Source organism: Delphinapterus leucas, chromosome 1 (genome assembly GCF_059928025.1).
Source record: "Delphinapterus leucas isolate spDelLeu-1000000601 "Yukka" chromosome 1, BTC_Dleu_Yukka2, whole genome shotgun sequence".
Classification (NCBI taxonomy): Eukaryota; Metazoa; Chordata; class Mammalia; order Artiodactyla; family Monodontidae; genus Delphinapterus; species Delphinapterus leucas.
In genome coordinates this window covers 152,135,098-152,147,280 of record NC_143129.1, presented here as the reverse complement: position 1 = coordinate 152,147,280, position 12,183 = coordinate 152,135,098, and the positions used below count along the sequence as shown (strand labels likewise).

Genomic DNA, 12,183 nt, shown 5'->3' with positions numbered 1-12,183 from the left:
CCACTGGGTTTACAGACCTTTCATCTGACAACAGCCCTTGCTTTTCCTCCACCATATGCCCAGCTGCTCAAACCAAAATTCTAGAACTTCCTTCCAGATTCCTCTCTTTCACTCCCTTAAACTCCCCTGACAGGGAGACCTCAAAAATGGGTGTCGAGGGCTTCCCTGGTGGCGCAGTGGTTGAGAGTCCGCCTGCCGATGCAGGGGACACGGGTTCGTGCCCCGGTCCGGGAAGATCCCACGTGCCGCGGAGCGGCTGGGCCGGGCCCGTGAGCCATGGCCGCTGAGCCTGCGCGTCCGGAGCCTGTGCTCCGCAACGGGAGAGGCCGCAGCAGTGGGAGGTCCGCGTACCGCAAAAAAAAAAAAAAAAAATGGGTGTCGAATCGGCCCAGCTCACAACCACCGCTCCGGTCCTGACTCCCAGCGTTTCCCACTGCAATGACCTCCTAACCTGGCCCCTCTTTTCCCTCGTGTCCCTCAACATCTATTTTCCACATAGCAGGCAGAGTGAGCTGTACAATCATAAATCAGATCATGTCACTTCCCTGCTTAAAACCCGCCAGTGGCTCCCATCTCACGGAGAATAAAACCCCAGCTCCTCACCCTGCTTACTAAGCTTTACAGGAGCTGAGCACTATGCCCGCTCCCACCTTCTCCAACTTCATCTCCCACCCTTGTCTCTACAGCCCTTCTTTCTTGGTCTGACACATGGAAGCCAAGTTCATTCTCACCTTAGGGTTGCACTGGCCATTTTCCTGAGCATGAAATGCTCTTGCTCTAGACCCATGCGTGGCTAACTCTTGTCAGTCAGAGCTCAGCTTAAATGTCACCTCTCAGAGAAGACCTCTCCAGCCATCGAAGTCCCTCTGTCACACCTTCCTATTGTGATTTTCTGCACAGCACTATCAACTAGCTAGGATTTTTTGTCTTGTTTGCTTACTTATTTAATGCTTTAATTCTCCCCCAAGTAGAACGTAAGCTCCTCCAGAGCTTGTTCACCAAGCTATGGGTTCATAGTAGGGCTCAGGAATTATTTGTTGAATTAATTAGTAAAAAATGGTCCTAAGTGGCCGCCCTCATTTCTTCTAGTGGGAAGAGAGGGAGAGGATCTGAGTCCCCAGTCCTTAGTGGGCTCCCTTGTCTTGGCCCTCTGGGAGGTGGCCTCACTGTGCCACCCCTGAGCTCCCCCAGGCCCCAGGCGGCACCCCTCCTTTCAGAAGGACCAGCTATGTGTCCTCCACATAGGACTGTGTGCAGCCCCTGGACCTCTGAGGACATACCCTGGTGCCTCAGTTCTGAATCTCAGGGCCAGGAGTGGGAGTGGGAGGGCTTAGCCTTCATCCCAGGACCCCTCGTCAGTGTCCCAGCGGGAGGTGCCAGTCCCTGCTCAGATTCCTCAAGGGCAGGGAGCTTCCTGCCTCTGTGCCTTCAGAATCACCTCCTCTCCTTCCACAGAAACGTGCTCCCCACCTGGTGGCGCCCTGGAGCCCCTCTCTGCCCTCAGCGCCTGGAGCCTGCCGGGGAGGGGACTGCAGACATGCGGAGACAGGGCAATCCTCCAGCCTCCTTGTGTGTGGAGACTGCAGCTGCCCTTGGGCCTCGCTGGCTCCACGGTGGATGCATTGCCCTAGGGGGGCCTGAAGGGATATGAGGGAAGGAGTCCCCAGGTGTGGCAGGCCTGGAGGGATACTGGGGGGCTTTGCTAGGGCTGGCGGATTGGAAAGTGGGTCCTGGGGTATACAGCATATCTCCTGGTGTGCCTGGGGAGGGAGAGGAGGCACAGACGGGACAAAAGATGACCTTCAGCTGGCAGTGACAATGCAAGGGAGACTCCAAGGAGCCATGCCCCACAACCCGCCTTCTGCTGCCACGTTGATCCCATTCTATTCACTCGCACCATCGATCTGTGGCCCACTGCCTATCACATGCTCACTCTCCTCCCCAGCAGCCAGGCTCCAAGACAGGATCTGGAAGTCTTCTTGTAGAAGAGGAAGAAACCCTGATGGTGCAACTCCAGGCCTCTGCCAGCAGGAGGGGGAGGGGTTTGGGCTGGGCCTGGCATTCCCGGGCTAGAATCTAGGGTGCCTCTTCTTAAGAAGGTGGTGGGAGAAGGGTGGTCCACACCCCAAGGCGGCATCAGCAGTGGCCCCTCTCACCTCCTACTCTTCCAAGGCAGCAGGTGGCGTCCGAGGCTGCCAGTGGACCAGAAGAGACAGGCCTGGAGCCTGGGGAGGTGGCCTTCCTTACACACACACACACACACACACACACACACACACACACACACGCATGCAGGTGGGGGTGGGGAAGTGCTCTGAGAAGAGGTCATCAGCTCCACGGGCTAGATGCTTCAAAGGTTAGGACCATCGACCCGTGCTAATTAATAGAGTTGACCTGCTCAGTGCCCACTGAGAGGGAGTCACTCTTCTTCAGGTCAGTGGGAGGGAGACAGCAGGAGAGGAAGAGGCAGAGAGAGGGTCAGAGGAAGGGAGGAAGAAAGAGCTCCAGGGCTGGTGGAAAGTGCCTGTGCCAGGGCAGAAGAGCAGCAGAACCCAGCCTGGAAAGAGAAAGGGAGGCTGATGAAGCCAAGGGCAGCTGGACAGGGAGTCATGGCCAGCCAGGGGTGGTGGGCCAGTGCGTGCCACCATCACTGGGCACAGCTTGCCTGGGTCCCTGAAGTGAGAGGAGGGGCTGGCCCAGGGTTGCAGTGTTTTCCCCCCAGCCCCCTTGTTTCTTCTTGCAGGGCAGCCTGCATTTCTCTACCAGGCACTCTCACCCACCTGGACAGAGGACAGGCTGAGCCCAGACTCCAAGCTCAGCCAGGCCAGGAGAAAGGTGTAGGCTTTGCAAGACCTGGGGAGCCCTTCTGCCTCATCATCCCTGCTGGGTGACCCAGCCCTCAACCACCAACACACACACACACACACACACACACACACACACACACACACACACGCTCTCACACAGGTGTGATGTCAGACAGTGTCACCCAAAATACTCCCACACTCCCCATCTCATAACGTAGCCGGGCTGTCTCACCCACAGTCACACTTATATACTCATCCAGCCCCCTATCCGACACCCTGTTTCCACAGATGTTCACAGGCACCCACAGTCTCAGTCTTTTGTTCACAGTCACATACTCCTCTCCCTGGGGCTCCCTTCCAGGTCTCCAAGGGGGGCTGGTGCTGGGATGATGAAGCACTCCGCCGCAGGGTGGGGGGACCGAAGACTCCAGGGTGCTGGGTCAGAGGCCCCGCAGTCAGCTCCTCCCTCCTGCACTGCAGAAGGGCAGAGGACGACTCCAAAGGTGATTTATTAAGGAGCGAGGGAGGTACAGCGGGAATACACAGTGCGGTTCAAGACCTTCAGGGTGGGAGGAGCCCACTCACCACTCCTCCCTGTCGGCCCCCAGCTCAGCTCCCCCTGCTCTAGTCGGGCAGAAAGGGTGGAGTGTGCTCAACACAGCTCTATCTTAGGGATGATCTGGCTCAGATCAGATCCTGCCCCCATTAATCCCAAAAGGTAATGTTGGGGTAGAGACAAGGAGGGCGGGGAGGGACAGAAGGGGGTCGGGCAGCCTTTCTCATTAGGCGGGGACAGGAGACAGCCCAGGCTGAACCCATCCTTTCTCCCCCTCTTCCTCCCACCCCTTGGGGGCGCGGGCCTTGCTGAGAGCCCCTCAGAGTGGCTCTGCTCACAGTGCCCAGGGAGGGAAGGACCAGCAGTCCAGTTTCCGGACGTCTGGGGAGTGAGGTAAACTAGGGCCCAGCAGACCCCACCCTTTGAGGGCCCTGCCTGGACACCATCCTCACACTACCCCCTCCCTCCCCCGGAAGTTCCAGAGATGGGACAGAGGAGGCCACCTGTGCCCAGCACCGGACCCGTATGAAAGTTTTCTTTTTCTTGTCTCTCCTCCTCCCTCTCTTTTTTCCTAATGGCACTGATGGGAGGGAACCGGGACAGGGGAGTCAGGACCGGGGACCCAGGAGGCTAGGGGGCGACGCCCTCCCGGGGCAGGCCGAGCCGGACCCCATCGGCGCGCGGCGCGTAGAGGGCTGCGGGCGCGGGGGCATCCAGGGCGAAGGGGCCGGGGCTGGGGCTTGAGCGGCCGGACGACGCGGCCGAGGGGGCGGGGCTGATCTGCACGGCCGTGGTGTCCTGCGCCGTGCGCTCGCTGCTCTCCATCTCCAGCGCCACCCGCCCGCCGCCCCCGCCCTGGCAGGGACCCGCGGCCGCCGTCGAGCGCGAACGGGGCGCGGGCCCGCGGCGGCGGCTACACACGCAGCAGGCCGCGAAGAAGCCGAGCGCCAGCACGAGCAGCGCCGGCCCCAAGATGAGCGGCGCGTTGTGCCCCGGGACGAAGGAAGCGAAGGCGCCCACCAGCGTCACGTTCACGCCCGCCAGCAGCACGCACAGGCCGCAGGCGCAGAACAGCGCCGGGGACGGCGGGCCGGGCAGCCGGCCTTGAGCGCGGCCCGCGGGCGCCCGGGCCGGGGGGCCCTGGCTCTTCTCCGGGGGCGGCATCGGCCTGGGGACTCCGGGCACTCATCCAGCTCCCTCCTGCCGCCGGCCCCGGCCAGCCCACATGTCAGCGGCTCAGCTCACAGTAGTCCTGTGGGCACAGATCAAGGGAGAGGTCAGCTGGGCATCTGGGCTTCCAACCCCACTCTCCGTTCTGTGGCTACGTTCAGTGCCTGGGAGTGCAGAGGCCATGCCGTCTTGGCCAGCCCCTGTCTCTGCCTCTGCCTTTGGGAAGCAACAGCTCACCGCCCATGGGAAGACTCCCTTATCCCACCAGGTCCCTGGAGTTCCTCGTGGCTAATCTTGCCATCTCCCCTCCCTCCCCACTTCCTTATGTCCTCCAGACAGACACCAGTCCTCCACCTCCTCTCCTCCAGAAAGCCTTCTTGGGCTAATTAAGTGAGTAAATAGGTGTAAAGTCCTCGGCACAGTGATAATCATGATCAGTAGTTCTAATCAGAGGCCAGGTGGCAGCTCTTGGGACTTAGCTTCCTCCCTTGAGTGTTAGAGGCCCTAGAAATCATCTGGTCTAGCCCCAGCTCGTCCAGAAGAGGAAACTGAAGCGCTGAGAGATCTAGCGATTTACCCAGTATCCGGGCATAGCAATGACATTAACTTTCCCGAATATCAGATGAGGCCCTGGAGTGAGTGACCACATGAGAGTGAGGAGCTCTTGAAGTTTTAGATGGTCAGTGAGAAGAGACAGTCCCTACGTGGGTTGGGCTGGAGCAGACCCAAGGCCCCGGGTCCTTCCCAGACTGGGCATTCTATTAGATTCCACTCCTACCCCCATCCCATCCCCCGGGAGTCTAGTGTTGAACCTGGACTCAAAAGCCCAATCACTGGGTACTAGGATCCCTTTCTAGGATTTTCTCATTGTATCTGGTTGTGGGATCTATCACTGGATTCTATAATTCTGGGACTGCGTACAGAAGCAAGGGTAATGTCATCAGAGTCTGGGGAGTTTAAGACTTCTATTTGAGAATTCTGCTCTATAACATGAAATCACAGGTATTAAGGCCCTCGAAGGATGAGATCATAGCCATGGAGCTGTGTTAGAATTGTGAAAAAGTGTCGGAAAAGGGCTCTGAGTTGGGGTGGGAGGGGAGTAATTTGATGGGACTACTGGTTGGCACGGAGCATGCTGGATGAGTAACGGAGCATGACCTGGACAAGTGGCCTAACTCTCTATGCCTCAGTGTTAACACCTGTAATGTGGGGCTAATAAGAGAACCTACCTGATAGGGTGTGGTGATAACTAAATGCTGTAAGCTAAATCACGTGCTTAGAACAGTGTAGGACATAGTGAGATTTCCATGTTACTCATGTCGTAGTGGTGGCTGATAAAGAAGGGGCTCTAAGGTCTCAGATCTGGGGGGGTCAGTCATGTCAAGTTTAGAAACAGAACAGTTAGTCTGTCCCTCAGACGGAAGTGCCTCAGGGACAGGCCCTGAATTATCCTTCCCGAGTCCAAAGCCTGTACACAGAGGAGTTGGAGAGAATTTGATGATGGGGTGTGTGAAAACGAGGACTAGTGCTGGGGAGGGGCAGCTCAGGTTGTCACTCTGGACACAGGTAGGAATCAGCTTGGCCCAAGCAGGTCAGAGGGTCTGGAGGCCACCTCCGGGCCTGCCCAATGTGATGACTCCAGGGCTTCCTCCCCTGGCATCACAGTGGGAGGTGGCACCAGGGGAGGTGACAGCTGTCCTGCAACTCCAGCGAGAAGCTCCTGGCTGACACAGTAAGCTGGCAGGAATTCAGAAATCCCCAAATCCTGGTGAAGAAAGCATGTGTTGACCCTTGAGGGCATCTACCGACCACAGATTCCTCAGGAAGCTCCATATTTGCATGAACCATCTTTTTTTTTTTTTTTTTTTTGCAGTACGCGGGCCTCTCACTGTTGTGGCCTCTCCCGTTGCGGAGCACAGGCTCCGGACGCACAGGCTCAGTGGCCATGGCTCATGGGCCTAGCTGCTCTGCAGCATGTGGGATCTTCCCGGACTGGGGCATGAACCCGTATCCCCTGCATCGGCAGGTGGACTCTCAACCACTGCGCCACCAGGGAAGCCCTGCATGAACCATCTTTGATCTGCAGCTGTTGGTTCTGCCAGGCAGCAATAGCAACCGCTGAAGGGGTACAATTTTTAAAGCAGCTTCACATGCATGACATCACTGAATGATACACCTGCTTGATACTTATTAACAGCCACATCTTACAACTGAGGAAATGGAGGCTCAGAGAGGGAAGTTGATCTGGGTCTAGTGCCTGGACTAAAAGGAAGACCAGAATCAGAGAACACATGGTCCAGTTCACAACGTATGCAATCGTGCTTCATTTTAAAGAGAAGCGTTTGATCCCCTTGGTGTTGATGTGGAGATAAATCCCAACACTTTCTTCCTGCTGCCCTCAGGAGGTGCTGTGAGATTCCCAAGTTTCACCCCTTCTGTACCTCATCATTATCTGACATTGTCCTTCCTATGGGGAAGGCTCTGTCTGAGGCTGATGGAGGGAGCCCCTGATGGAGGGGATAGTGTCTGGCCTTTCACCTTATCTCACAGCAGACTCCTGAAAGCTGACACTGGACAAGGGTCGGGGGGTGGCGGGGGGAGGCCTAGGTGGCTGGAGGATCCAAGGCTCTCCTTTCTTTTTCCTTATAGAGAAGACTCTTTATCTTTGGGTTTTGGCAGTTTTACTATGATGTGCCAAGGTGAGATTTTCTTTGTATTTATCCTTTGTGGGCTTCCTGATGCTTCTACAATCTGTGGCTTGATTTTTGCCTCTTTTGGAAAATTTTCAGCCATTATCTTTCCCTCTATTCTCTCTCTTCTCTCCTTCTGGAAACCTAATTGCATACATGTTCAACCATTTGACATTGTCCCACACATCTCTTATACTCTATTCTGTATTTTCTAGCCCTCCCCCCCCGCCACCCCGCCCCGGTTCTCTCTGGCTATTTTTCTACCGATCTGTCATCCAGTTCACTAATCCTCTCTTCACCTGTGTCTTCTCTGCTGTAAAATCCATCTATTCAGTTCTTAATTTCAGTTGTTATAACTTTTCAGTTCTAGTATTGCCACTTGATTCTTTTTCATAGATTTCAGTTTTCTTCTGAAAAACTCCTTCTTATGTATTTTCTTGAACATATTAAACTCTTTGAAGTCCATGTCTGAAAACTCCAACATCTGGATCTCTTGTTTTTATTGTCTGTTTTATTGCTTTTGGTTTGGGGTCATTAAGTCTTATCTCCTGTAATGCCAGATCACTTTTTTATTAAACACCCAACATTGTAGAGATAGCTTGAGGTCCTGGGTGATGTTATCTTCCTTTAGAGAAGATTTACTTTTGCTTCTGACATGCAGCTGAAGAAGGGACAGGCCCAATCTGGGACTGCACTGACTGGGAGCTGTGTTTCAGTCTTCCTGAGTTTGGTCTATATCTGGTTAACCAGTACTCGCAGAGGATAGCATTTTGGGGCCCCCAACTAAAAGCTGGAGGTGTTTAACAGGGCCTTTCCACTTTTTAAGCCCTAAATTCCAATTATGACTTCCCAAATCCATGGCCACTGCCCCCTACAAACTGGAAAATGCCTTAAGGGAAAGAGTGAAATAAAATATTATTTCTCTTCTCTCCAAGATCTTGGCCCCTCAGGTCCTTACTGCCTTGGTAGCTCTCCCATGCCTTTAAACAGATTTCTTAAATGTTTAATCCAGCCTTTTTAGTTACCCTCAGTGAGTGAGTTGGTCTGATACAAGCTAGTCTTTCTTAGCCATAAACAAGTCTAGATGAGAATCTGAAATTAGCACTTTCAGGCTGCTAACCAAGTTAGTTGTGTTGTGTTGAGCACCTTGCAATAACATCTAATTTAATTTTCACAGCATGAGATTAAGTATTATTGTCATATCCCCATTTTGTATATGAGGATATTGAGGCACAGAAAGATTCAAGTTTCCCAAGACCATTGAGTGGCAGTGGTGGTGCCAGGATTTGAAAACTGGTGTCTTGACACCAAAGCCTGAGTTCTCAACCCAGTATAGCGCTAGGTTTGCTAAGTGCTTGTTGAATGACAGAAGCACAGGGCAGAGGCTTCCGTAGATAAGCTCCTGTAATCAGTACTTATGCTGCTCAAATATCAACAGCAGAGGAGGACAGGGTGTGTTCTGTGTGTCTGTTAAGGAAGGTAAACTCACTTTGCTCCTTCCTTGGCTTAGCACACTCAGTTCAACTAAAGCAAATACCTGCCCAAGGGCTGAGCTTCCAGGGGCTAATTGCCAGCAAATGATTCTTACCTGCTCCTGGGAGGCAGAACTGACTCTGGAAGACAGACTACTCCCAGAGTCTCCACCCCAGGCAGAGAACAGGCTAAGGGCTGATTCCTGAAGTTGCCTCCACCCTGGTTAATTGGGATCTGGAGCACACAGGGGTGAGGTGTTGAGGTCGTTCAGCTATTGCAGTTAATTCAGTCCGCAGCACCGTTTCCATCTGGTGGACTGTGGCCCTCCAGCTGGGGCTGGTGGATACTGTTTTGTAGCGAGTGCTCTGGGTGTCATTGGTGCTGTTCACTAAATCTTTCTGATACTCCCGCCTTCTGAACACATGTTATGATTGCACTTTCTGGCCAATTTGTGATTAGGTGGGGCTGTGTGACTAGTTCTGGCCAATGAGTTGTGACACTCGTCACTTCTAGGATGGAGTATTTAATTTCAGAAGCAGGACCCTCCTAGTTGGTGCTATTGCTATCCCTTCAAATATCCCTTCAAACCCTTTCTACCTCATCCCAAGGCCAGTCTTCAACTCCATTGCCTGAGCAGGAGGGAAGGTCATTGTTCTGAATCTTGAGTTTTAGAATTGGAACCTTCTCTTTAGTGAGCACCCCAAGCTGCTGAACCTGTAAAGATCATCTCATTCAATTCCTTCATCTGCAGAGGGGGGACACTGAGGCTAGGAGTGAGGAAGTTCATGGAGGGAGTCTGTGGCCAAGCCAGACCAGAACCTGGCCTTTTCCCACAAAGCCAGGGCTCTGACCATTGCCATTCAGCTGCGCATGACCCTGGTCAGGCAGCCAGAGTCCCCCCTGCCCTGCCTTGGCCTGGGAGGCCTTGTGGACTCTATTTGGGAGTCCAGGCCATAAGCAGTTAGGGGCAGAGGCAGACACTAGGGGCTGGGCCTCAGATAACCAGGGTTCTTGACTCTGGTCTGGTTGGGCAACTTGGGAGGGCCAGGGCCCCTCTCTGGGCCTCAGCTGCTGAATGTAAAGGGAAAGATTTAACCAGATTATTGTCTCTGAATCTGTCCTCCTGCTGCTGGTGGTTTGTGAAGGTGGACATGGAAACCAATCAGAAATTACTGCCAATATAGCAAAAGATCTCAAAAAACTGTACACTTATCTGTAATATGGCTGTTCTTTGCTTTGGGCTGGGATTAAGTCATTCCCCTCACCCTGCCCTGCAGAAGTAACCTGATGCTCTGCTGTTCAGGGTGGGGGTGGGGTGGGGGGTAGCTCTGGTTTTGGGGAGATGGGCACTCACGTTGAACAGTGAACAGTGCTAAGCACTTTCCCTGCACTCACACATTTAATCTTTACTATGACCCCCTGAGCTGTTGCCATCCTGAACCCAGTTCACAGTGAGAAACTGAGGCTCGGAGAGGTGAAGAACATTCCCTGGTTTACTCAGTTGTGATAGGTAAAGCTGGGATTTGAACCCAGTTCTGTCAGATTGAAAAGCCACGTTGTTTCTGCTACACCAGAATTTCTGCTTACGGAAGGTATAGAGATACTTGATTATTTTAAAAATTAGTAATTGATTATTACTATCCAGCCAATCATCAACAAGCTTGGGGCCCAGGGAGGATGGTCCTCCATAGGTGGATGCAGAGCTCCTAGAGAGGGGGTCTCCGCCTGAAGCCCCTCAGGTCAGCCTGACCCACCCAGTCTCTGAATCTTGGATGTCTGTGTTGTTCTAGAGCAGTTACTTGACCAGGGGCAGTTTCCAGGCCTTCTGGTGCCAGGTTCCTGCTGCAAGGACCCAAGAGCCTCTGGGCAAGGGGGCTGGGGCTTCGGTCCAAGCATCAGGCACTGGTCCCAGCCCCCTGTCTTCCATGTGAGATTGAGTCCCTCATTTGCTCAGTCTGAGCTCTTTCCTCTCACTGTGAACCCCTCTGTTTTCCTTAGCTTTGGCCCTTCTGTTCCCCTTCAGTCCCAGAAATTCTGGGCCAGCCCCCTCCCCTGGCCTCCCCATCCACCACCCTCCATTCCACCCCCATCCTCAGGGAACCTCCTACATCACCATTACTCAGTGCCAGCTTGTTCACTACCCTGGAAGCTCTCAGCTTCTGCCAACTGAATTCTGCCTCCTGGGAGCCCCCAAAGCTGCCACCACCCCCACCCTAGCCAATCCCACGGCTCCCCTACTTCTGCGCGCACACACACACACACACACACACACACACTCTCACACGAGGCTCACCCAGATTCTCCAGGCTGGAAACAAGAGAATGAAGAGAGTGAAATCTGGAGGTGTAGCTTCCCAGCTCCTGCGTCTGACACCTGGGCCCCATGATCCTCATCCCTGAGTGCATGTGCACACACACATCACACGTGTACACTCAGTGGCCAGACATATCCCGAAACACACACACAGATGCATTACACACTGAGAGTTGCAAACACATAGCCAGATGCATTACACACTGAGAGTTGCAAACACATAGCCAGACACAAAGACCCTCTCAGTTGCCTGCCTATCTGGTAGAAAAAAGCTGTTGCCCAGCAGAGGTACCTCTGGAGACTTCTCTTTGCCTGGGAGCGTGGAGATGGACTGCAGATTGGCAGCAGTGGAACTGCCCTTCCTGCCCACCTCCTTCCAAGGCTTTGGGAGGCGCTCTTTCTCCTCCAGCCCAAGTGCCCTGAGGGACTTCAGCATCCTTTGCACGACCGCCCCACCCTGCACCCTCTTAGTTCCTTGGCTCCTCATTTCCAAAGCCCAGTTCCTCCGTTCCACCCCAACTATACTCCCCCTCGTTACCCCAAGGACCTCACCACCCCTGTCATCACCCTGAATCCTTCCACCTCTGAGAAACCCAGCCATCCTACTCTTGACTAAACCCCATGGCTACCACTATAGAAACACCTGCACAGCACCTACTATGTGCCAAACACTGTTTTAAGCCCTTTATATTATTACCTCACTTAAGCCCTATGACAACCATATAGATAGATGCTATTGCCATCTCCAGTTTTGGATGGGGACAAAGAGGCTCAGAGAGGTTGAATCACTTGCCCAGGGTCACAGACATGGTGATAATATGTGGCAGAGCTGGGATTCTGACCTAGGCTGTGTGTCTTCTAAATCTGTGTTCTTCACCACGACTCCACAGCCTCTTGCTGTAACAGTGCTCTGATCTAATGCAATCCTGGAACTCTCTCTACATTTTCTCCATGAGCCTCTCACCTCTGCTTCTTTCTGCTTCCACCGGAGAACCCCCACTGCCTTACTTCACTTACCCTCTTGCAGTTTACCTTGTCTTGCAACTTGTTCCTTTGTCCTTCTGCCAAAGCTGCCCAGTGATGCCTCGACCCTGCATCAGTCCAGCTTTCTGTCTCCTCCACGTTTGTGCCCAAACTGCTAAGCTTTGTAGGTGAAAAGAAAATCACCAGCTGG

The 12,183-nt window shown here is 53.7% G+C and overlaps 1 protein-coding gene across 1 annotated transcript; it reads right to left on the bottom strand.

Annotated features, from left to right (window-relative positions):
* Positions 1–3,949: 3,949 nt before the first annotated feature.
* TMEM275 (transmembrane protein 275) lies at positions 3,950–4,866 on the bottom strand. Its single transcript, XM_089897473.1, has one exon. The coding sequence runs from the start codon at positions 4,525–4,527 to the stop codon at positions 3,994–3,996; it is 534 nt and encodes a 177-aa protein (XP_089753599.1). The 5' UTR covers positions 4,528–4,866; the 3' UTR covers positions 3,950–3,993.
* Positions 4,867–12,183: the final 7,317 nt, after the last annotated feature.

What these genes read in the sequence shown, in the direction of transcription:
- TMEM275 (XM_089897473.1), bottom strand. Translation starts at nt 4,527, where the DNA reads ATGCCGCCCCCGGAGAAGAGCCAGGGCCCCCCGGCCCGGGCGCCCGCG.